This window comes from Panthera pardus, unplaced genomic scaffold (genome assembly GCF_024362965.1).
Source record: "Panthera pardus isolate Hobbes unplaced genomic scaffold, ASM2436296v1 HiC_scaffold_18, whole genome shotgun sequence".
Taxonomy (NCBI): Eukaryota; Metazoa; Chordata; class Mammalia; order Carnivora; family Felidae; genus Panthera; species Panthera pardus.
This window is the reverse complement of record NW_026526743.1, coordinates 7,189,511-7,214,567: the sequence shown is the minus strand read 5'-3', so window position 1 is coordinate 7,214,567 and position 25,057 is coordinate 7,189,511. Positions and strand designations below refer to the sequence as shown.

The 25,057-nt window shown below is 59.0% G+C and overlaps 2 protein-coding genes across 3 annotated transcripts; one reads left to right on the top strand and one right to left on the bottom strand.

The window, feature by feature from the left end:
- Positions 1-18: 18 nt before the first annotated feature.
- Positions 19-7,510, bottom strand: TFPT (TCF3 fusion partner). Of its 2 annotated transcripts, none has more exons than XM_019436764.2 (6): positions 7,105-7,510; positions 6,440-6,698; positions 3,860-3,930; positions 933-1,002; positions 635-853; positions 19-180 (listed from the first exon to the last, which is right to left on the bottom strand). In XM_019436764.2, the coding sequence occupies exons 1-6, from the start codon at positions 7,125-7,127 to the stop codon at positions 61-63; spliced, it is 762 nt and encodes a 253-aa protein (XP_019292309.1). In that variant the 5' UTR covers positions 7,128-7,510; the 3' UTR covers positions 19-60. The 2 variants fall into 2 exon arrangements, with proteins under 2 accessions (XP_019292309.1, XP_019292311.1); XM_019436766.2 differs by lacking the exon at positions 7,105-7,510 and adding an exon at positions 6,817-6,994.
- Positions 7,511-7,567: 57 nt separating this feature from the next.
- PRPF31 (pre-mRNA processing factor 31) lies at positions 7,568-22,675 on the top strand. Its single transcript, XM_019436757.2, has 14 exons — positions 7,568-7,674; positions 8,875-9,059; positions 9,162-9,222; positions 11,754-11,837; positions 12,433-12,530; positions 13,439-13,545; positions 15,263-15,432; positions 17,271-17,428; positions 18,707-18,796; positions 20,138-20,265; positions 20,346-20,418; positions 20,880-21,008; positions 21,104-21,202; positions 22,284-22,675. The coding sequence occupies exons 2-14, from the start codon at positions 8,883-8,885 to the stop codon at positions 22,407-22,409; spliced, it is 1,500 nt and encodes a 499-aa protein (XP_019292302.1). The 5' UTR covers positions 7,568-7,674; positions 8,875-8,882; the 3' UTR covers positions 22,410-22,675.
- The last annotated feature ends 2,382 nt before the right edge of the window (positions 22,676-25,057 follow it).

Below are 25,057 nucleotides of genomic sequence, written 5' to 3'. Positions count from 1 at the left end.
TGGAAACAGTAGACGGTGGCCAAGGCAAGTCTGTGGGTCAGTTTATTGGAGGCAGGGGGGTCAGTCAAAGGGGGGGCTGGCTAGAGTGGGGTAGGGCAGCAGTTTGTCTGGCCCCCGAGAAACCCAGCTGGAGTCCAGGGCCTCATCTGCTTCGAAGCCGAAGTCTTCCTCCACCTTAATCTGGGGGAGAGAGGGGCAGGCATGAGCAGGCCTGGGACCTAGAGAAAGGCCGCTGGCCTCACCATTCTGCCTCCTCAGACAACCTCAGGCACCTCGGGGAGAACCCCAACAGCCCTGCCTTCCCTTCCACCCCTGTTCTCTGATCCTCCTCCTCCTCCTCCTCTGTCCCCACCTGCTCCAGTCCTCCGACCTGCCCCCTACCCAGCCTCCTCCAGGTCTCTCCCAACCTTCTCCATCCTCCTTCCTGCCCCCCTCCTACCCCTCCCTTCTCCAGGTCTCTCTCCTTCCTTTTCCACCCAAGTCCCCACCTGGCTTTTTCCAGCTTTCTCCTTCCCTGCCCATCCCGGCCCCTGCAGCCCAACCTGCTTCCTCCAGCTGCCCCAGGCCTGAGCCTACATGGGCCGCAGGGCCCAGCTCCCACAGCACTGTCACAAAGCAGGAGCTCTGGTCCCACCTGCACTGGGGCCAGTTCTGGAGTCAGCACAGCTCCGGCTCGGCGTCCATCCCGGGGCCCTCGCCGCCTCTTGCGCCCGCTGGGCCCCTCACCAGGGGTCGGGCTGCTGGGTTCTGGGGGTGCGGGTGTCCTTCGGGGCGGGGACAGCCCCTCCTTCTCTGGGGGCTCGTTCTCCGCGTTGCCAGGGGTGGGAGCATCTGTGCCCTGGCTGCCCTCGTCCTGGTGGGGGGAAGGGGCAGCAGATGAAGGCTGCATCCCATCGCCCAGCCCGCCCGGCCCGCCAGGAGGCCGCGCTCACCTCCAGCACGATGGTGAGCTGGCTGGCGCGGTAGTCATCGCCGTAGGCATCCAGCACTCTCATGAGGAACCTGCTCCGGAGAGAGGCCCCCAGGGGCACAGCGTCAGCGTCCGGTGGTTCGGGAAAGGGGTTCGGAGCTCCCAAATCTGAGACCTGAGTGCCTGATACCTGCCCAGCCAGTGGGACCCTGGGCCGCACTAGGTGACCTCTCTTCACCTGTTAACTGTCAACAGGACGCCACAACCCTGTGTGGGCGGGTGGCCGTGAGGGTGACCCTGCAGCTAGACAGTGGTATCTCCTAGTGCTCACTGTGTGCGGGCTCAGAGAACATTCCGGCGTCGGCTGAGTTCTTTACCAGGAACCAAAGGGCTAGAGAAAGGTGCAGGGCACTCCTGCTGATGCCGCCTTCTCCGCTTCCGTCTCGGCTTCCAGGGCTTTGGGGTTCTTCTGTTTGTTTAAGCTCTGAATGCTACCTGTGGGCCGGCGCCCGGAGGAGTGTTTATCATGCAGTCTCATGGTGTGTCCACACCAGCTCTGCACCCGTGTTCTCAGTGCTAGGGACACATTGGGGAACCAAACGAAACCCCTGTGCACACTGAGCTCAGTTTTGCAGGGGGACCATCAGCCAATCAACAGAGCAGAGTAAGCTGTGGGGCGCCTGGGTGGCTCAGGCAGCTAAGCGTCCGACTCTTGATTTCGGCTCCGGTCATGATCTCAGAGTCATGGGATCAAGCCTTGCGTCAGGCTCCGTGCTGACAGTGTAGAGAGCCTTCCTGGGATTCTCACTCTTCCTCTCCTCTCCCCCTGACCCCCTCCACCCCCACCCCCCGCCAGCACACACGTGCTCGCTCTAAAATAAGAAAAAAAGAGTAAGCTGGAAAAGTAGGGAGGAGAATACAAGGATACTTGGAAGAGGGCTTGAACCTCAGATGGACGGTGGGGGCCGCCTCACGGAGGCGAGGGAATGGCAGGAAAGCCTTTCTGGCTGAACGCACAGCGAGTACAGCAGCCCTGAGGCGGGAGCAGGGGGTGTGCTGGGGACTCAGCTGGGAGCCTCTGCAGGGTTTTGAGCAGAGAAGTGACTTGGTCCGTCTTACTCTTTATCTTTTTTTAACTTCTAAAAAAAGTGTTTTTTAAGAATTATGGTAAGACGTTCATAACATACGGTTTGCCAGCGGAACCGTTTTTAAGCGTGCAGCTTCGCGGCATTAAGTACGTTCACACTGCTGTGCAACCAACCGTCCCACCATCCGACTCCGGGGCTCTCTTCCTCTTCCCAGAAAGAAACCCTGCCCCATTAAACCACCACCATTCTCCTTTCTGCCCCTGTGACCTTGACTGAGTGCCTCGTATACGTGGTATCTTGTTCTTCTGGGACAGGCTTGCTTCCCTAAGCACAATGTCCTCGTGCACGGTGTAGCCTGTGGTGGGATTTCCTTCCTTTTTAAGACTGAATCATACTCTCACGTGCAGACATTTTGTTCCTCCGCTCACCCATACCCAGATGCTTGGGGCCTTCCACATTTAGGCTCTTGTGAATACTGTTAGGATCCTGGGTGGGCACACCTCTGCTAGTGACCTGCTTCCGATTCTTCTGGGGACACGTCCAGAAACAGAATTGCTAGATCTCATGGTAATTCTGTTCTTAAATTTGGGGGAACTGCCTTACCGTTTTTACATAGTGGCATTTTTTTTTTTTTTTTTTTTTTCTGAAAGAGCGAGTGCACACAGGGGAGGGGCAGAGAGGGAGGGGGAGAGAGAATCCCAAGCAGGCTCTGCACTGTCAGCACAGAGCCTGATGCAGGGGGTTGATCCCCTGACCCTGGGATCATGACCTGAGCCAAGAGCAAGTTCCCACGCTCCTGGTCCAGGGACCACACTGTGAGAACCACAGGGCTGAGCTCCAGATAGATGGTTCAGAGGGTGAACCGTCCTGACTGATGTGTATTGTTGAGGGGAGTTTACCAGCTCCAGATACCTTCCCAACCTTGTGGTGTTTCAGCCACGCAGGCCACTGCTGGCTTCGTAAGCTCTCTTGGTTCTACTGTAAAGAGGATGTTGGCTACTGGTGCAGATAGGAAAAGTGGTTCACCCAGGGTGTTGGGACAGGGGACCTGGGAGAGGTTAAGAGGCCAGGGAGAGGGTGGCAGGAATTGGACAAGGAGCCATGTCCCTGGGCCCAGGGTGCTGGCATCCTGGGTCTGTTCTGAGGTTGCAGCAGATGAGGGGGGGGACAGAAAGCAGCAGCTGGGAAGGTTCATTCTCCGACGCGAGCAGACGGGGGGCTGGGGGGGTGAGATCAGGGTTAGTTCTGGATGCCTGTGAGGTGACCAGAAGTCACTGTCCAGCAGGTGGACACTGTCCAGAGCTGCAGACAGGATCGAGGGTTGGCAGCGCTTAGGTGGCCTTGCCACGGTGTTACAAGTGTTCCGGAAGTGCACCCAGAAACTTCCCGCACCTGCACCATCCACTGTAGTCACCACTGCCCACCTGCCGCTGTTGGGGAGCACCTGGCATGTGGTGACAGTGACACAGGAACGGGCTTTTTGATGTTGCGAATTTTCTATTTCATTTCAACGAACTAAGTGTGTCCTGACAGATGTTAAATTTCAACTTTAATGAAGTTTCAGGTGAAGTCGCCACCTGTGGGTATTCAACTGAGACAGGAAGCAGGCTCAGAGTCCCCCAGCAACACTGCCCGAAGCCAAGCCCGTGGCTTCACGCCACGCCCCTTCGTTCTCGCCCCGCCTCTCCTCGTCCCCCCCCCCCTCCCCCACCCACCCCCCGCGTCTCCCGGCCAGGCGGACTCCACTCCCGGCCCGGGCAAGCGCTGAGCCGACAGGAAGGGGGCCGGGAGCCCGAGAGGTGGCGGAAGCAGCAGCGGGGGAGCGGAGGCAGGGGGCCCGGCCTGACATGCAAGGGGTTACCTCCGCTCCTGCTGAAGCCTCCGGGTTATCCTCTGCACCTGGTGGAGCCTGTTCAGGACCCGCTCGTTCACCTGCAGGGAGGCAGCAGAGCGCAAGGGTCACCGGGACTCCCGTCGCTTACTCCACACGTGCCGTGCCGTGACCCCGGGAGCGGCCACACAGCCTCTCCCTCCATCCCCTCCACTCCGGTGGGCCTCCTTCTGTCCTGGGGGCTCCCCCACACGCCTGCACCGCTCCCTCAAGTCTGAGCTCCCACATTCCCAGTCAGGGACCTCCCACTACACTGCAGCACCCTCTCCCTGCCCCCCAGAACCTGGGCGCCCAGCCCCTCCTCTCCGCTCGTTTCCTTCCCACACTCCTCACTGCCTTCTCGCCCACCCACTTTTCTTCTTGCTCACCGTCTGTCTCCCCCACCGGGACATAGGCTCCAAAGGACAGGGACTTGTGCCTGTGTCCCCATGCCTTAAGCAGAGCCTGGCAGAGGCGGTGCTCCACGCATACTTGCTAATAAATGCATGACTTTCTGTCATGTCAAGTGTCGCGCAACACCAAACAGGCCAACTTGCTGGAGATTAGGCAGGAGCTGGCTACCTCGGAGCCATCAGAGAGACACAGATGAGCAGGTTCCGCCCCTGGGTCAGAAGACGTGGGCTCCGACCCCAGCCTGCCACTTTGCTGGGTGACCTTGGGCCAGTTCCTTAGAACCTCCCTGAGCCTCAGCTGTTTGCATTTGTAAAAACAGGAATAACACCACCACCTATTCCTAATGGGGAGTGGGGCGGGGGAGGTGGGGCTAAGAGCAGAAGCTCAAATGCCAGCTCCATTTGAGCAGATGATTGAGTCCCTGTGGGCCCCAGCATGACGTGTTAAACAGGGCTGGGGTCCCCACTGCCAGCTGGGGCAGTGCAGGGGTGGGGCGTGGAGTGGGTGGAGACAGCAGGGAGCCCGGAGATGCCCTGTGCGGAAAGCCTTGGGTGAGCCTGGCACACGGTGGGTGCTCCCCTATGACAGCGGTCGCTCTGATGGCACCACCCGGGTACTGAAAAGCCCTGTGAACGCAGGATTCCTGGGATGAAATGTTACTGCTGTCACTGCTGTTGTGGAATTCCCCGAGAGGAGTCCCCAGGGGGAAGAGTAAGAAAGCAGCGGTGGAGGAGGGAGGAAGGTCGGGGTGAGCTGAAGGACGGCGTGGAGGCAACCGCGGTCTAGTTCGAGATGTATGCTGTCTGGTTCGTGTACGTTACACCCGATCTGTCCACAAACCATCTAGTGCACGCCTGCGCGCACACACATACATAAAACCAAATGGCTCTTCGCGTCCTGTGCACATCCTAGCTGCCGTTGGGCGTACACAGCTTGGGCTTTAGTGCAGCTTCAGGGGGGACGTTTTAGTACACGGGGCTGACTGCTCCCTCCCACTTGCCCTGTGGTCCTCCAACACCTCCTGTCAGAGCACACATCCAGCCAGCCCTGGGTGAACCGAGGTCCTGCTCCAGGCAGCCTGACGCACTCCTCATCCTAAGACGGCTTAAACACCCACCCGCGTCTCCATCTGCCGCCTCCTAACCCTCCGCTCCAGCTCAGACCTCGTCCTGTCCTGCCCGGGCCACTACACCAGCCGCCCCTCTTCCAGCGCTCCCCATCACCACTGTGAGGGGTTGGATGGTGTGGGTGGAGTCCTAACTCTCCCAGTACCGCAGAACATGACCTTCTTGGCACATAGGGTCTTCACAGGGGTGTTGGAGTCAAAGGTCACTAAGTGGGCCCTGATCCAACATGACTGTGTCCTTCCAAACGGAGGAAGCTGGGGTACAGAGAGGCATGCACAGGGAGAACACCACATAAAGGCAGAGATCCACCGGTCAGGGAACACCATGACTGCCAGCAAGCAAGCCCGCCGCCGCCCTGACCTTGCCCTTCCAGCCTCCATAACTTCGGGAGGGTGCATTGCCGTTACTTAGTACCTGGTGACAGGAGGCCTGTGACACTAACACAACCTAGCTCAGTCTTTCAAACACCCAGATCTGACCCTGTTCCTCCCTCCGTTTGAAAACTTTCAGGAGCTCCTCCTCCCTTCAAAACAAAACCAAACCCAAACTTCGTGCCCTGGTGTTCCTGGCCTTTCTAGATCTGGTCCCTGCCAAAGGTGCGTTCCTCATTCTCACCAAGGAAGCTGATGCTGTGATGCTGCGTATAGAACCTGTGTCTGGGGCAGGAGCCATGGGGATGGACAGGAGAAGGATCCAAGCGGGATTGAAGAGGCAGGATGGACAGGACGTGAGAGCCTGACGCGAGGGGTAAGGGGGACTTGAAAAGCCTGATCAGCGGGAGCACCAGAGGCACGTAGGAAACATCAGTGAGCTGATCTGGGTGGTCAGGGTCGCTGGTGAGCACACCGCTCTCCAGGTGCTTTGCATGTGCCCGACAGGTAACAGGCGCAGAGCAAACGAACCATGAATGAATAAATGAATGAAAGGTTCATTCAGCTAGGTAAGGAAAGCTGGCATATGGGCAGAGACGGGGAAGGGGTGGTGATTTAGGCCAAGGGGCCCCCAAGCCGGGGAATCCGCACTCACCTACCTGCTCGATCTCCCGGCAGCGCCGACCTAGCGCCTGGTACTTCCTTCGATTTAGTTCTCGCTGGCGCCGCCGCTGTCCCCGGGCGGCCTCTTCCTCTTCATCTCGCTCCCGGAGCCCAGAGCCGCCCAGACCCCCAGACACGAACTCCACTTCTGTCTCCAGCTCGCTCTCCAAGATGTGACCACCGAACAGCGGAGGCAGCGCCAACTCTGAGCCTGGCGGCGCTGAGAACTCCTCAAAGCCCACGGCTGCCATGGTCCTGCAAGGTCAGGGGGCTCAGGGACCCTGAACTCCCGGCCCCCGGCCCCCTCCGGATCCTTCAGATCCTAGAGTCCCACAGGAGTCCGAGCCCCATCCCTTCGTCCCAGGATCCAGACCTCCAGACTCTTGCTCCCCGAGGATCCGAAGGAGTTCAAGCCCCCAGCCCTTCGTCCCAGGATCCAGGAGCCCAGGCTCCCGACCCCTGGTCCTAGGATCCAAAACTCCAGACCGTAGCTCTCTCCCCGCGGATGGCCCAGCACAGACCCTGGTCCCTTAAGAGCGCTAAGCGAAAGCAGTTGCATGAACTACAATACCCATCCACCCTCAGCTAAAAGCGCAGACGGCTGCACGTGCTGCAACCGCAATGTCTCTTGGGAGTCGTAGTTTTATGCAAAGCCACTCACCCCTCTCTCTGTTCCAGTTCCATGTCTGTCTCCCTCTCCGGACGCCGCGGGTCTCAGAACTTCCAACCTCGCAAACCTCCAGGTTAAGTCGTTCGCAAAACTACTTGTCCCATCAGGCTTTACGGCCACGGCATCCGGGACTTAGCCGCTAGGCCTTCTGGGGGTTGTAGTTCCCTATTTCCGGCTTCACTCCCCACCCCCTCCACCTCCACCCCGAGTCCCGGCTTAAAGGCCTTGCTTTCTCGTCGCACTCCTCTCCTAGTCGTCCGAGTTGTCCCCGTCTTTATTCTTGTCTCGGCACCTTCTCGCCCGGCTACGGCGATTCTCCGCTTAGCAGCTTCAGTCCTCGCCAGGCCGTAAACCGGACAGATCCGTCTCCTCTCGGACTCACCGCTTCTCCGCCTAGCGGCAGGAGCTAATAAAGTTGTTGTTCCAAAGGCAGCCCAGGGCGGGAGCCAATCAGAGCGCAGCTTTGCCGCGACGACGGCGCGAAGCTGAGACGTCATCGGTGAGCGTCAACCGCTGTCGGGAAGCGACTCGCCTAGAAACCGTCTTGCCGGCTGGGAAGAGGTGTGTGCGCTGTGGACGCGGGGAGGGCGGGAGCCCTGATTCCTGGGGCCGGGGGCCGGCGTGCGCAGGGAGGCAGGAGGGTCTCATACGCGCAACTGGACTTCTGAGGCTTGTCCCCAACTGCCACCTCAGGGGCCAAATCTGTCCCGTGATCCGTTGGGTTTGGCCTGTGCTGCGGGGATTTCGGGGGGTTATGGTTTTAAATTATCCACTTAAATGATCGCATGGAAACTTTGAAACAGAGATTCTGCGTCAAAGTTCTGAATCTTTTTTGTTGAAGAAAGAGCACCTGACAACATGTTTGGCCGCTTGGCCAGGCGTGTCTGCAGCTGCGCCTCGGCTGCGCATTTACATTGGCCGTGAGGCCCCCGGTGTCCGAGTCCCGCTGCTCCCGGGGGCCCAGCCCCCAGCGTGCTTCACTCGACACATTACCCATGCAGCCTCTGTTTTTATACTTCCTTCCAGGGACGGCAGTGTAGAAGGGAAGGAAATGAGGAAGGGGGGTTGTTTTATGGAAAGGAAGGAGGAACGGGAAGGAGGAGAGGTGTTTTACGTTAAAACAAAACAAAAACAAAAACAAAAAACAGTGGGATTGTATCTTGATGAGTAGTGTTTCCCATTCTTTTCCACCCTCTGGGACTCAAAATAATAATTTTGTCCAGCGCTTGGAGTACGTGAGGAGGCTGCTCATGGCCAGAGGGGACCGGCCATGAGGGCCTCTAGACACCTTAGGCCCCACCTGGTTGCCCTGATGTTTAGGGAGATCAATATTTTAGGGTATCTGTCACTCTTTTGGGGCCCTACAGTTTTGGGGAGGGATCTCTGTTATAGGAGAAAAAAGGATTCTAGGAGACGTCCAATCTCAAAGAGAGGATGTGAATTTTTTTGAGTCTTAGGTGGTGGCATGAGGGGCGTGCTGTGTCTTGCCAGTGACGTGAGTGTGAGAAGGGTAGGTGGTGGGAGCTGTGACCGGAGACCACCTGGTTCTGGAAGGTTTGTTCATGGAGTGATTCACTGGGTATTTATTGAGCACCTATTATATGCCAGACACAGTTAGAAGCTGAAGAACAAAGCAGATGAAAACACCTGTCCTTATGGAGCTTGCTTGCTCGTGGGGTCGATCCAATAAGGACCAGGGCCTTCTTGGGGAGAAGCCCCCTCTCGTTAATGAAGGGGGGACCTCGCTCTCCCTTCCCATAGGTCTCGGCATGTCTCTGGCTGATGAGCTTCTGGCTGACCTTGAGGAAGCGGCGGAAGAGGAGGAAGGAGGAAGCTATGGGGAGGAAGAAGAGGAGCCGGCGATCGAGGATGTGCAGGAGGAGACACAGCTGGATCTTTCCGGGGATTCGGTCAAGAGCATCGCCAAGCTGTGGGACAGCAAGATGGTGAGCGGGCTGTAAATAGGGGCTCCCCGCAGGGGTGATGTGCGCAGTAGCTCTTTTTCCTGAAGAGTTCCGAGTTCCGACTCTCCTGTCTTCCCTGAGCAGTTTGCTGAGATCATGATGAAGATCGAGGAGTATATCAGCAAGCAAGCCAAAGCTTCAGAAGGTAACTTCCCCCTCCCACGTCCCTCCCCTGCCCCGCCCCTTGGCTCCTCCGCTGCTTGTGGCTTTGGAAGTTCGGCTTGCCTCCTTCTCAGACTTTTTGAGAGCCCTCTTTTCTTTTCTTTTCTTTTCTTTTCTTTTCTTTTCTTTTCTTTTCCTTTCTTTTTTTTTTTTTTAAATATTTATTCATTTACTTTTGAGAGAGAGCGCACAAGCAGGGGAGGGACAGAGAGAGAGAAAGAGAGAATCCCAAGCAGGCTCCACACTGTCAGCACAGAGCCTGACACGGGACTCGATCTCACAAAACTGGGAGATCGTGATCTGAGCCGAAACCAAGAGCCGGACGCTTACCTGACTAAGCCATCCAGGCGCCCCTTTCTTTTTCTTTTCCATCCCAACCCGGTTCCCTTCTCTCCTGAGAATACATTGCATCATGAAGCTGACACTTCTTAAGTTCTCGCCAAGCGCTTACTTGCTGCAGAAGGACTCCCCTCAAGGCTTCTCAAGTGTCAGTGATTCACGTGTCCGGTTAAGGGTTTTGCCACCTCCGTAAACCACTCGTTTCGTTATTTACTTTACATTTTTCTCTAAAGCAGCATGGTTTTTTCCTTCAGTTTACTTAAGAAGGAGGGGTGCCTGGGTGGCTCAGTCGGTTAAGCGTCCGACTTTGGCTCAGGTCATGATCTTGCGGTCTGTGAGTTTGAGCCCTGCATCAGGCTTTGTACTGACAGCTCAGAGCCTGGAGCCTGCCTCGGATTCTGTGTCTCCCTCTCTCTCTGCCCCTCCCCCACTTGTGCTGTCTCTCTCTGTCTTTCAAAAATAAATAAATGTAAAAAAAATATTTTTTAAAAAGAAAGAGAAGGAACATTACTGCTATCGTGTGTGGAAAACTGGTATCATTTGGTAAGTAGTGAGTGACCCTGCAGCGGGCAGTTATCGGAGCACCAGCTTCCGGGAGTGCTGGGGTGTCTCGAGCGCTCAGCTCAGCTCTGACAGGTTGCTCAGAGCTTGCTCACGGTCTTCTTGCCAAGGGGGAGCTCTGGGATGGAACTGACTGCTGAAGCGGCCACGGGACGCTGTCGGGCACAGCAGCGGTGTGGTCAGACCTGCTCCCCGCTCTTCGCTTCTTTTCTTTAAAGTTTTCCTGAGGCACTCAGTGGCGGGCCCCTGGAGGCACCGGGTGCCCTGGGGAATCCGCCCAGCTCTCCACTCTGAGCTCAGGCTCTGGCGGAGCTGACAGGCAGGTCCAGGCGGCTGCTGGTGGGCAGCACCTGCTGGGATGGAGGGGGCTCCGGACGCTGGAGCCGCTGGAGGGGCGGGCTGACCCCAGCTCTGGGGCCAGGGAAGAGCCAGTACCTGAAATGGACTTTGAAGCGTGAATCCACACACCAGACGGAGAACAGTGGCCGCGTGCCCTGGGAAGGAGCTGTGCGTGTAGAGCCTCGCTTATCTGCTGTGCTCATGGCGGCAGAAGAAAGTGCCAGATCCTGCAGGGTTCTGAACACCAAGCTAGGGGGCTTCTCCATCTGACGAGCTGTGGGGAGCAGTGAAAGTGACGTGTCGGGTCAGGCTCAGGGTTAAGTCAGACCTGATGTCACCGGGCATCTAGAGTGGGAGGCGGGCACGGGACATCTCAGCACTGGGTGGCAGTTGTGTCTAATGGATACGCAGGGGTGCCGAGGGAGCAGAGACGATTCCAGGGTGCCTTCCGAGTCCTAGGGACGTAGAGACACTTGAGCCATCAGAGTTAAGAATGTGGATTCTGGGGCCATATCTCAGCTCTGCCATCTGCTGGCTCTGTGACATCAGGCCGTGTCCCTCCATTTCTTTCTGTGCAACATTGGTCTAATTTGACGCCCACACCTCTGGCTGGTTGTGGGTAAGAGGTCAATGCCTGCAAGATGCTTGGGACGGTGGGAGACACACGGTAAGTCCTGTGTGTGTCAGCTGCTGCTTCTGCTGCTGATGGTGATACCTTCACCGTCGTTGTTATCGTTGTTGAAACCTGGAGAGGAACGTTTCAGAAACCGATGTGAGGAAGGGATGTACCAGGGGGAGGGAACAGCATATGCAGAGGCCCAGAGGAGAGCAAAGCAGCCCTGGGTGCTCAGGCACTGCAGTCAGCCCTTTGGGGCGTCATGAGAGGGTGGGGCTGGGACGGTGCAGAGGCCGGCTGATACCCCGGAGTGGCACCAGTGTGCCAGGCATTGTTCTGGGCACAGGGAGGGGACAGCCCTGGGAAACAGATGCAGTTCTTGTTCTCCCAGGGCTTCTTGGCTTTTGGGAGCCTCAGACTGCAGTCTGGGGAGCTAGGCCCGTGGCCTCGTGGTGTGGGGAGCTGCCGGAGGGTTAGTTCCAGGGCAAGATGGGGTCATGACGCCTGGAGGGCGCACTGGAGGGGGAGAGATGGGGGGTTTGCAGACATGCACACCCACCTCCAGGCTTACTCCTCCAGCCCCTCCAGCCACACCCCGTCTCCCCCCAGGTGCGGGAGCCTAGACACACACACCCCCAGGCTGTTTTTCCCCCTCACAGTGATGGGACCAGTCGAGGCGGCCCCTGAATACCGGGTCATCGTGGACGCTAACAACCTGACCGTGGAGATCGAGAACGAACTGAGTGAGTGCCCTGAAGGGCGAGCAGAGATGGCCCTGCCTGGCGTCCCTCACGGCCCCCTCCAGTCCCCAAGGAGGGCAGAGGCAGGATCCTGGTCGCCTTCCCCACTGGCCTCCCCAGGGTCCTGCCCCCAGACTCCTCATTTAGTTCAAGTCCAGGTTCGGCTGCTGTAGCAGAGTGGCTTATTTGAGAAGGAAGTGTGTTTTCCTGTGATGTGAGAGTCTGGGTGAGGACCCCAGGCCTAAAGTCGCGGCATCTGGTGTCGGGCCCTTTCTGTCTTGTTGATCTGCCACCTGTGTCAGGGTCCAAGGTGACTGCCCACCTCCACATCCCACCGGCAAAAGAGGAAGGAAGAAGAGGGCACAGTTCTTTAAGGGGTGACCTGGAAATTGCATTTCACTTCAGATCACGTGTCGTAAACCAGAACTAACTCACGTGGCTGCGTGCAGCAGGGAAACGGCGTTTTTGCTGGGTGGCCGTGAGCCCCGCTAAATTCAGGGCTTCAGTCACTAAGGGAAGAGGGGCAGTGGATGTTGGGGACAGCCAGCGGAGTCCGCCTGCCCCCTCATCAGACACCTCGCCTCTCTGTCCACTTCAGACATCATCCACAAGTTCATCCGGGATAAGTACTCAAAGCGATTCCCCGAACTGGAGTCCCTGGTCCCCAACGCACTGGATTACATCCGCACGGTCAAGGTGAGTGCACCAAAGTGGGGACTCAGGAAGAACTGAGTGATGGGGGGCAAGGCCCTGCCCTTGGGCCCCCGGGTCTAAGGGGAAAGACTCCCCTCAGTCAGCCTTCAGCCACTGGGAACAGAGAGCAGGTGAGCGGCCTGGAGCCACGGCTCCCGAGGGCTCATCTGCCCTCCCCGTTCTCTTGAGGCCAGGAGCTGCTCTAGGCTTCCCAGCAAGAAAGGGGTGGAGCCTGGAAGGAATGTTCTCAAGGCTGCTCTGCCCACCTCCAGGCCCACTCCTTCCCTGGGTGGGCCTCCCAAGAAGGGCCTGGAGCTGGTTGAGGCCGAGGAAGCAGGGAGGGAGATGAGGGGGTGCCCCGTGTCAGCCAGCGCTTCTCTGGCCGTGCTTGGAGCAGGTGGCATTTGAGTGGAAATCTGAAGGTTGATGCAGGGGAAGCCGTGCAGAGACTTGGGGGAACTTATGAGCACCAAGACCCCGAGGCGGCCGGCGGTGGGGAGACAAAGTTGGTGAGGCCAGATGCCATCTGACCTCCAAGGCTTTGGGCCTTACAGGAAAGCCCTGGGAGGGTCAGGCCCAGGTGGAAGCAGGGACACGGGTGAGGAGGCTCCCTCGTGAGTCCAGGAGAGGAGGATGGTAGGGGGCCGTCCGTGCAGGGAAGCAGCGTGGTCGTGTTTGCGCTCCGAGTTGACACGGGTGGCAGGGCCTCCCTGGGTGGCTGGTTCTGGATCAGCAGTGTGGTGCTGATGCCCTCAGCAGGGAAGTTCTTGGAACTGGTAGGAGGTCCTCTGTGTACAGAGCCCAGCTTTGCCAGTGTCCCCAGAAGAGACCCGGGTGGCTGCATGAGCAGGAGAGGTTCTCGGGCCTCCCTGAGTCTCCGGGCCTCCCCTCTCTTGCCCTCTCGCCCCCAGGAGCTGGGCAACAGCCTGGACAAGTGCAAGAACAACGAGAACCTGCAGCAGATCCTGACCAACGCCACCATCATGGTCGTCAGCGTCACCGCCTCCACCACCCAGGGGTGCGTGCTCAGGGGCAAGGAGTCACTGGGGCCCCAGCAGGCCCATCTAATGGCAGAGGAGGATCTCAGGGTCCCAGTGGGCGGGTATCTGTCTCAGGAGGACAGCTCATTTCTGTCCCACGCGTGTGGAGTGAGTGTGGGGCCTGGAGGTCCTGAGTGGTGAGGCAGAGGGCCAGCCTGGGTTACAAGCGTTTGTCTCGGGCACATTTCCCCTCGCTGGGATGAAGGTGTCCATAAAGGCAGGGACCTGGTTTGGGGCCCTTGGTGTCCGCCTGCCCCTGTGGCATCCGTGCCGTGTCTAAGAGAAGGACGTGTCCTTAGCTCCAGAACAGCCCTGTGGCATGGAGACCTCCCTCGGGCTGCACTTCTGTTGACTGAATAAATGCTGACCGAGCGCCAGGCACTGTTCTGAGGACAGAACTCAGCAAAGCAGCTCCTGTCTGGGGAGAGGCAGGTGTACCCGCAGGTCACAGGCTGGAGGGCGAGTGTCAGAGTGCAGACAGGTGCTGAGTGGCCTGGGGCGCGAGAGGAGGGGCACCTCTCCAGACTGGGGCAGGTGGCTTCCTGGAGGAGGTGACGACTCAGCCTCATGCAGGGGCCAGGGTCTCTAGTGGGAGAACACTGGGCTCTTAGCTTGCCACTGGGGGGAGCAGCCTTGAGCCTCAGCCCACTGGGCTTTGGTTGTAGGGGCCTAGGGCGGGCTCCACGGTCCCTCGTCTGTGCGCCATAAGCGCGACGGGGCAACTGAGGGAGGGAGGGGTATGGCCGGGTTTGGTTGCTGGCTCGCAGCTCTGTGGCCGCCGGGTCCCTTTGCCGTCCTGCCCTCGGGTCCCCTCTGTAAAGTGACAGTGAAGATAGCCCACCTTTGTGGTTTCCTTCAGCAAGTACTAGCCCGACACCTTCCGTGTGCCAGGGTGTGCTGGGCACGCTGCTGAGAATCTGGGGTGGGGTCCCCTTGGGGGGCTGCTGTCTAGCGCCAGAGGTGGACGGGAGGCTCGGTGGATCGCAGCTGGTGATGGTGCCCGAGGGAAGCAACAGGGCAGGAACCTTGGTGCTCGGCGAGGCTGAGGCCTGGAGGATGAGGAGGGGCCGGCAGGGGCACATGGGCAAGGGCCCGGCCCGGGCTGACAAGCGGTGCTGACTGAAAACCTAGGATTCCCAGCAGCCCTCGCTTCCAGGCTAATAGCACTTACAGTAGCCCTGAGGCCGCACACGTGCATCCACACATATATGTTGTGCCTACACGTGTGTGTGTGCGCACACGTGTGTGTACCCACACACGTATATGTACACATGCGTGCATGCACGTGTATGTGCTGCACCTACACGTGTATGTGTGCACTGTGCATGCATGCATATATGCCGTGTGTACATGTGCACGCATGTGTGTGCACGTGTATATGCTGTGCCTACACGTGTATGCGCGTGCACGTGCGTGCATGCATGCACGTCATACCTACGCACGTATATGTGCACCTATACGTGCTTGCGTGCATGTACATATGTGCACACACGCATACATGCTGTGGCTACACGTGTATATGTGCACACGTGCGTGCATGCATATACGCTATGCGCACATGTGCACGTGTGCACACACGTGCGTTTGCGCATGAGCACACAGCCAGAAGGACAGGGCTCCCGTGCCCGTCAGGTGGGGTACACAGGAGGGGCCGGGTCTGTCCCAGCCACGTCCCTAAGTCCCGAACCACCGCAGGCAGCAGCTGTCGGAGGAGGAGCTGGAGCGGCTGGAGGAGGCCTGTGACATGGCACTGGAGCTAAACGCCTCCAAGCACCGCATCTACGAGTACGTGGAGTCTCGGATGTCCTTCATCGCACCCAACCTCTCCATCATCATCGGGGCGTCCACAGCCGCAAAGATCATGGGTGAGGTCCTGGGGCAGAGTGGGGGCAGAGGGCCGACCTTGGACAGTGTGATCGTGGAGAAGCCACACCCCTCGTGTATGAAACGGGGCATCTGGCCCAGGGCCCCAGTGCCCTGTTCTCTCCCTGTCATCCCTCCTGGAGATCACAGAGGTCGGCCAGCCTGCTTGTCCTGCAGACCCGCAGAAAGAATGGTGGCCCTGAGGAGGGCTGGCCTGACCAGCCCGGAGGAGGTGGTGTGGCTGCTGGGGACCCCGGCACTGCTCGGCCAGCACGTCCCGGCAGCTCCCGGCTCCGCACAGACCCCTGGGCTGCCCAGCATAGGCGGTGTGAGCCGTCAGGACCATGGTTTCATCCGTGAGATGGGGACAGCAGTCCTGGTGACGGGTTGGGACTGAAGGGTGGGCCTCCTCAGACTCCTTGCGGTCTCCGAGCAGGCGCCCCCTCGGGCTCCTAGCCCCTTCAGCTGAGGGGCTCTTCGGGGACCTGGGTGGAGCAGCTGTGTGCTAGGTTGCTCGGCTGCCATAACAAAGTAGCACAGGCAGGGGTGGCAGGCAGTGGGGGCCTTAAAAACCAAGGTTCGTTGTCATGGGGTCCTGGAGGCTGGGAGGCCAGAAGGTGGGAGCAGCGTGTCGGCAGGCTGGGTTCTCAGCTTGCAGGGGGCCGTCTGCCCAACTGGCCTCTCCTCTGTGCATCTGTGTTGTCCTCTCTTCTTGTGGGGACACCGGTCGTGCTGGGTCAGGGCCCATCCAGTGATGTCATTCCCCCTGAATCCCCTCTTTCGTGGCCTCGTCTCCAAACACAGCCACATTCTGAGGTCGTGGGCGTGGGGCTTCGACACAGGAATTTGGGGAGACACGGTTCAGCCCCTAGCGCAGCCTGGAGTGGCAGGTGTGTGTGGGGCTGCGGTGGTTTCGGGGCGAGATCACCTCAGGTATGGATCCTGCCTCCCCCTCACTGACCTCCCATCTTCACGTGCCTCAGTTTCCCCAGTGGTGATTGACGGTGTGCTACTTTCCTGTGACTTCCGGGCTGAAATCAAGGTGTCGGCTGGCTCCTGCATTGCTTTATGGAGGTTCTAGGAGGAAGGAGCGGAAGGAGTCTGCTTCCGGGCCTTTCCTGGCCCCCAGAGGCTGCCTGCACCCTTGGCTCCGGGTTTTCCCCACCTTAAAGTCTCCTGTCTCACATCCCTGTGACTCTCTGCCTCTCCCTTCAGCTTACAAGGACCCTTGTGCTTCATAGAATCCTCCCCTCCCTCCCGCCCCTCTCAAAGTCCTTAACTGTGTCTGCAAAGTCCCTTCGGTCCTATAAGGCAGCACGAAGGTTCTGGGGACTCTGACGTCAGCTTCTGGGCGGGGGGCGCTCTGCTCACTTGCAAGTTACCATGCCTTGATCGCTTACCTAATCCTTAAAGACGCCTAGTGCGGAGCCTGGCACACAGCAGTCCCCCATGAAAGGTAAACGTTTTTATCTGCAGCTTCTCTGCGCTGGGCCTGGAGACAAGCCCACAGGAACCCAGGGGTGACTGACACCAGGGCCCGTCATCAGAGCGTCCCCAGCCTGGTGGCCGCTGTTCTAACACAGAGCAGGGGCTGTGTGGCTCTGTAGACTCTGGGGGCTCCTGTTGGGCCGCCTCCCCACTGTGCACCGTCAGGCAGGTGGCTTCACCTCTCTGGGCCTCCTCGGAGTCCTCCCTCCGAAGCGGGACCCATCAGCCCTCCCTAGCAGGGCCAGCTCGGGAACTCAACCAGAAGCTCAGGTTAAGGCACGAAGTGTGCAGTGAGCCCCCAAACAAGTGCCGTGTTTCCTTTGACCTCCTCCCTCCCTCTCTCCTGCCGCAGGGGTGGCTGGGGGCCTGACCAACCTCTCCAAGATGCCCGCCTGCAACATCATGCTGCTTGGGGCCCAGCGCAAGACGCTGTCCGGCTTCTCGTCCACCTCTGTGCTGCCCCACACTGGCTACATCTACCACAGCGACATCGTGCAGTCTCTGCCCCCGGTGAGCCGCCCTGACACGTGGGCCCCGTGGAACCTTCTGCTGTGGCAGAAGCAGCCTTGTCCGGGGGGCAGTGTGAGCCTCAGCAACTTGCCCCTCTGCTCCCCGGTTCCCACTGGTCACAGCTGACAACAGTGGTCAGGAGCTCGGACGACAGGGTCACATGGAGCGTAAGAACAAGGACCCTGGAGCAGATGTGCTGGGCTTGGGATTAACAACGGGGCAAGAGATGTGAGCTCTGTGTCTCAGTCTCCCTGTCTGTAAAATGGGGGGGATAGAACCTGCTTCCCAGGGTTGTGATGAGGACTCTTACGTATGCAACACCTTCAGGTCACGCTCGCACATAAGAAGCAACATAAGCGTTAGCTCGTGAGGTGCAGGGGTCCCCAAACCACCCCCAGCTTCAATAACCCACTAGAGGGAGGTGCAGACTCACTGAGCTGACGCACTTGAATTGTGGTTTGTCACGAAAGGACAGACTCCCAGCAGCCAAGGGAAGAAGTGGGTGGGGTCGGAGCCAGAAGTAGCAGCCACGGCACTTCCAGACCTCCTCTCCCCGTTGCCCATGTCACTCCCGGCCTCCACACGTAACAGCGTGCGGGGGAATCGCCACCAGGGAAGCCCCACTGAGCCTCCAAGTTGGGAGTCTTCTCTGGGGTTGAGTTGTGTAGACCGGACCGGGTAGCCCATGTGGCTGATCTGGGTTCCAGGTTGACTGAGATCCTGTAACCCAGACACCCCCCTGAGCGTCTCACATGGTTGGTCTCTGCCTTGTCCAAGGTCCCGGGCCAACAAAGGCTACCTCCCAGAGCTGAGGGCCAGGCCGGAACTCTTAGGGCAAGGCTGCTTTTCGCCACGCGAGCCACTGCTAACTTTGTTATCGTTATTTATCGAGACGTGGCTGTGGGTTTACGCGTACCATCTTGGTGCATCTCAGATCATGGGCCACCTGCCTTTCGTGGCGCAGGACACAATTTTCTGATGCACAGATGGATGTGTTCTATTTTAATCACTTTCTTTTTAGCGTGTGACAGTTTTCCACTGCAGTAATATAGATGTCTGTGCAAAGGGGCTCAAGTTTTTGAAAAGTGGGCTGAAAGAAAACAGCAATGGTGATAGTTTGTTGCGGTAACACGTTATTACCGGTTTTCACAGTAACGCGTGGCAGGGACGGTGAAGCGCTGGTGGGCGGAGGGTGAGCCCTGGTGCCTGTGGTTTCTGAAATGCTCAGGGCTCTCAAACGAATTCTCTCACTGACTCTGCCCCTTCCTGCTGCTCCAGGATCTCCGACGGAAAGCGGCCCGGCTGGTGGCCGCCAAGTGCACGCTGGCAGCCCGCGTGGACAGTTTCCACGAGAGCACAGAGGGGAAGGTGAGGCACGGGCGGGCGTCTGTGTGGGTCTGTGGTGTGTCCTGTGTCCTGGGGGGAGGCACCATCAGGGGACCCAGCACACACGAGCACTGTTCTAAGTGTGCGGGGGGGGGGGGGGGGGGGTGTCGTGTGTTAGTGTCGTCGTCCAGCCCTGTGGGTCAGAAGTCCGCCGAGGGTCCCGCTGTGCTGAGATCCAGGTGCTGGCACAGCATTCCCTCTGGAGCCTCTTGGGGAGGATCCGCCCCCTGCCTTTCCCAGCTTCTGGAGGCGCCTGCTGCCCGGGGCTCGCAGCCCTCCTCCGTCCACACTGCTGGCAGCGTGGCGTCTTCTGTCTCTCCCTGACTCGAGGCCTGTCTCCACGGGTCCTCCTCTGACTCCTTTAAGGACGTGGTGATGACGTGGGGCCCACGCTGGCCATCTAGATCGTCTCCCGTCTTCACATCTCTCACCTGATCACACCCACAAAGTTCCATCCGGAGCGGAGACGAGGATGTGGACACCCTGGTGGGGCGGTTTTGCCTGCTGCACCGGGACCTGTCACCATCCAGACCGTCATTCAGTTCGCCTCTGTGTTCCTCAGCAGACCCGCTCTGTGAAAGGGGATGTGTTTTGTGTCTTGTGCACTGGCGTCCAGACACCCAGCCTGGCACAGTGTTCAGGGTTGTGATCTCCCTCCTTTCTCTCTTCCTCTCAACCACTGGTCGAGATGCTGGGGGTACCGCAGTGAGCCGCTCAGACCAAAGCCCTGTGTGCGCATGCACGTTCTGGTTGGGGGCAGGGCGAGGGGGCCAGGGACATCTGTGCTGTGTCCAGGGACGCCGTGTCACTGCTGCGTAGGGGTCCAAGGGTGCTGGGCTGGTGGGGGAGGTGGGCACTGTTCAACCAGGATGTCGGGGGCGGGGGGCTTCTCTGAAGAGGTGAAGGTGTAATGCACGTACACCTGGGTCAAGCTAGCAAGCAGCTCCCGTGAGTGCCTGGGGGAAGAGACCCAGGAGGAGGGAGCGGCCAGTGCGCAGGCCCCAGCCTGGCGGTGGGGCGGGGTGGGTCCTGCAGAGACCTCGCTGCAGCAGAGGTGCTGGAGGGGGGTGGCATTTGGGGTCTCTGAAGGAAGAGCTTGCTGGGAGAGAAAGCACAGAGGTGAAGCTCCCAGGTGACCCCACTTGCAGAGGCTGGGGCCAAAGGCTGGGGAGGAGGCGCGGGCCTGGGGTTGGCTGTGTTGCATTTGAGGGGCTGCCTGCACCCCCATCGAGGAGACAGTTGTGTGTGTAGTGCAGTGAGGAGTCTGGGCCCGAGAGCGGACGGGTCCCCCAGGCCCTGATGGGACCCTCGCGCCCTCCCCAGGTGGGCTACGAGCTGAAGGACGAGATCGAGCGGAAGTTTGACAAGTGGCAGGAGCCACCCCCTGTGAAGCAGGTAAAGCCGCTGCCTGCGCCCCTGGACGGGCAGCGCAAGAAGCGAGGCGGCCGCAGGTGGGTCCCGAGGCCCGGGGTCAGGAGGAGGGAAAGGGAAGGGGCTCACCCACCAGCTGACCCCCGGTGCCCATCCCCAGGTACCGCAAGATGAAGGAGCGGCTGGGACTGACCGAGATCCGGAAGCAGGCCAACCGCATGAGCTTTGGAGAGGTCAGAACCCCGACCCGGACACTTAGCCCTTTTCCCACTGCAGGGCCTCAGGGGTCGTCTTTGTCACAAGCGCTGTCCCTCTGTCCCCTGCCACGTTTCTCCTCTCTGCTGGGGCACTACCCCCGCCTCCAGTCTCTCCCCCACATCCATGCACCCCTACACAGCACTCTGTGCCGGCCCTATCCCCCCTGCCCCCCGCCCTCCCGTACATGTCCTTCCCCTGGCTTCACCTCCGCCACTCTCTTCTCTGAGCATCACCCTGCTGGTCCTGCAAGAACTAGCTCGAGTGTCCTTTGGTTTGCGAGCCCGGCTTCGGTTGTTAACGCCGTGCACGCACGTGTGTGTGCACACACGGCCCCTCTCGGGGGTCATCTTGGCCCCGCAGGCACCTGAATCAGGTGAACGGCCGGGTGTCTAGCTGATGGAGAGTCTAACTCCGGGATGCCTTCTCCTCCCACCAGATCGAGGAGGACGCCTACCAGGAGGACCTGGGCTTCAGCCTGGGCCACCTGGGCAAATCAGGCAGCGGGCGGGTACGGCAGACACAGGTGAACGAGGCCACCAAAGCCAGGATCTCCAAGACACTGCAGGTACAGACCAGGCCTGGGCGGGTCCAGGGGTGAGGGGGCACCGGTGGGCAAGCCCGGGGCAAGCCCAGACGTCCCCTGCCCCCACCTCCCCACAGCGGACACTGCAGAAGCAGAGTGTGGTGTACGGAGGGAAGTCCACCATCCGCGACCGTTCGTCAGGGACAGCCTCCAGCGTGGCCTTCACCCCACTCCAGGTACTGGACGCCAGAGTCAGGCGGCTCCACTCCCAGCTTTCCCAGCAGCCCTGGGCTTTAGCCTCTTCTCCTGTGAGACAGGCACACGATCGAGCTCCTCACAGGGCTGGTGTGGACGGGGCATCAGTGAAGCCCCTGGTGGAGGGCATGGCCCCCCGGTGCTCAAGTTAGCAGGGACAGAAGGGACACGGTCCTGCCAGCAAGCGCAGGCTGGCTTTAGACTCAGGCTGTGGGCGACCCTGTGACCTCGAGCGGGCTCAGCCCCTCCCTGAGGTGCTGGGTGGTTGGGACAACCGCAGGCCCTCGTAAGAAGGTTCATAGCTGGCTGGGAGGGTGAGGTCCCAGCCCGGCCAGTGCACAGGATGGAGCCACTGCGTCCGTCCCTTCCTTGGCTTACGCGCCCACAAAAGAGGGCTGGTGTGTCCCACGGCATCGAACAGAACAGCTTTCCTCTGTCAGCAAGGGTCTGCTGAGCACCTAAGTCCCCTGCACCTTGGAAGAGCCGGGGGTAAAACCACAGACACCAGGCAGTAAGCCTTGCCTTTGTGGACCTTATGGGGTGGCAGGTCAGGTAGGTAAGATACACAGCCTGTCGGAAAGTGGAAAGTGCACGGAGAAGAGGGGGTGAGGGGTCAGGTTGGAGGCCCCCAGGGAGGCCTCAGCCGCAAGGTAGGATTACCGTGTGGAGGATACTGGGAAAGGTTCCAGCCACTGCGGGGCCCCCAGCGCGGGTCACTGTCCCTACCGGGGTTGGTGTGATTCGCACCACGGCGGCAGGGGAGCCGCTTCACTCTGTGACTCGGTTTCCTTACTCAGGAACCAAACCGGGTTGGCTGTTCTGAAACTGTTTTTAAAATCACCTGGAGGACCTGTTAAATATTCAGATGCCCAGGTCCTCCTTTGGGGCGGGGGCAGTTTGGTGACTGGCAAACTGTCCTCATCACCTGGAGCCCCAGGACCATTGAGAAGGGCTCCCTGACATTTCATGATCCTCTTACTGGGGCCGGGTGCGGGGGGGGGGGGATCCTGTCAGCGGCCAGCCCAGCTCCCCACCCCATCGTCACCTCCCCCGCCTGCCCAGGGCCTGGAGATTGTGAACCCGCAAGCAGCCGAGAAGAAGGTGGCCGAGGCCAACCAGAAGTATTTCTCCAGCATGGCCGAGTTCCTCAAGGTCAAGGGCGAGAAGAGCGGCATCATGTCCACCTGAGGGACTGTACCCAGGTGGCTGCCCCTGAAGCTACGGGCCCTGCCCTTCTGAAGAGACCCGGGTCAGGATCGGGCTGGGAGTGTCCCTCAGCAGCCCTGTGCCAGGACTGTCCGAGGAGGCATGGGAGGAGCCAGTCCCCTGAGCACCAAGATGGCCTCCCCATCTTGGGGGATAGAGCCAGTCTTCATCATGCTTCATCTTTTTTACCTAGAAAGGGAGATACTTTTGGAAAAAGTGCAATTAAAAGCACATTATCAGGTTCTGTTCCTGGGGAGTGATCATTTGTCAAACACCTGCACGACTGGAGGAGTCCGCTGTGGGGCTTGGGGGACAAAGCTGGGGCTCCCGATCCAGGTGGTGTCTGGGCCCCACCCTGGCCCTTTGCTTCCCTGTCCTGGATTCCAGGAAGAGCAGAGCTCTCTCCGTCTCCAGACCACTTGGAGAACGTCCATTGTTTTGATGCTCCCAAGTGATATGGCTGCCCAAAGCCCCAGCCCTGAAAACGGGCCAGCCGGGGTGGCTGTGGGGTCTCAGGTGTGCAAGCCTCCATGCCAGAGGTCCCTCGTGAGGACGTGAAGGACGCCCAGGACCTGCTCGGTGTTGGGCTTCCCATCAGGGTCCGGTGTGTGGAGTGGTGAGCCAAGCCCCGATCGGGCCAAGCACACAGGCTCCCTGCTGGCAGGGACTCAGTGCTGTCAGAGTTCCTGCCAGCTCAGCAAGTGGAGCCCCCAGGCTGTCTTGGAACCGGGGCTCAGCCAAGGTCTCCTTCACTTTGGCTGAGGGGCACGTGGCCTATAGGCAGGTGGGGACAACGCTGGCAGCAGAGGCAGTCCCAGCAGCTACCCTGCAAGAGCTAATTCAGGAAGAGCCCCACACGGGGGCCCGTTTGCTGTGCTCTGGAGCCGGGCTCCACAGAGTGTCGGAGCCTGGTCACTGACCCGTGCCCCTCTTAGTTACCCAGGAGGTGGGTGCACAGCCCGCCCTGCACCTGTGCCCGCCTTCCCCCCTCCATCTCTCGCTCTCTCCCTGGGGCTCTAGCCGGCTGGGTCCTCGCTGAGATCTCCCTTCCTGTTCCTGTCTCTGGGCCGCCCCCCATCACACTTGTTCTAAGTGTGTCTCAGTTCAGGGCTCAGTCTGTGGACCTTAGCAGCTCTCTGAGTCTCCTCTCTCACATCAGAGTCTACATCACCCCCGGGGATCCTTCTAGTGGCCGGCCAAATTACCTAGGTCGCTTAGCTGTGTCCCCACGTTTATCCTGGAGTCTTTAGATGAGCCCTGTTTGGAAGTGACAGCCTTTGCTGATCTCTGCTGATGGGTCTGCCCGGGGGAGGGCGCTCTGCCCGCCCCTCTTCAGAGCCTCCACCTCCGTGGCCAGAGTCAAGAAAGAATCGGAGTCACCTGGTGCCGCAGTCCTGCATAGTCTTAGAACAGAGATGCTCAAAACTGAACATGCTTGAGAATTACCTGGATGGCTTGTTAAAACCAGGGTTTCAGGGCCCAGAGTTTCTGATTCAGTTGGTCTATGGGGGAGCTAAAAAATGTGCATTTCTAATAAGTTCCCAGGTGATGTTTGTGCTGCTGGTCCAGGTACGTCACTGAGAACCCACTGCTCCATAAAATTCTCTGTTAGATTAGCTGCATGTTGGAATCATCTAAGCAGATTTAAAAATCACTATCTGGTTCATATCCTCGAAAATTCAGATTTCATTCATCTAGGGTAAGCCCTGAGTGTCTGGCTTTTTTTTCCAAGCCACCCAGGTGATTCCAATTGCAGCCGAGTTTGAGAACCACTGATCTGAATCCTTGCTACTCAAAAATGCGAAGTGTGGACCATCAGCATCACCTGGAAACTTGTCAAAAACCAGAATCTGGGATCTGCTGAACCAGAATCTGCATTTTAGCAAGTCTTCAAATGGTTCCCAAGACCTCTGAGAGGCCCTGCTCCATCCAAGGGCCACACTTTGAAGAGTGGCTTGATGAATGACTCTCAAACCCCAGTAAGCATGGGAATCACCCAGGAAGTGTGTAAAAGCGCAGATCTCTAGGCTTCACTCCTCAGGTCCGTGTGGGCCTAAGAACACTGCATTTTTAGTCATCTCCCCTTGTCAGATGATTCAGATGCCGCTCTTAATTGCATCTTCCTTGGGTTTATCTTTTTTATGTATTCACTATGTGACCCGGAGCAAATGCCTCGTAGGTGGTTCGGGTACCACTGCCTACCGAGTCGTCAACCACACTTCATCCCTCGTATTCATTCGGTAAACAGTCACTGTACTTCTGCGAATGCAAACCCCGGAAGGGCAAACTGGAGTTATCGTGGAAACGACGGTAGAAGTGCAAAAGTGGATCCTGCACACGAGGTCGGCAAGTCTTCCCCGCTGGAGCGCAGAGCAGTGAGCGGGAGAGGACAGGGTAGCCCCCTCTGTCCCTTCTGCAGCGTACCCACAACACCGAGGAAGCGGGCTGCGGAGGACAGTGCCCCACAGTAACCGCACAACTAGGCCGAGGCAGGGCAGAAACGCCATGCCCCTGCCATGGGTATGCGAGGTGCCAGTGACTTGGGACACTGGCCACTGCTTCTTTCCCTCCGTTTACCGTACAGAGACTCAGAGATATGCCCAACAGACACTTGCAGGAAGACGACGCAG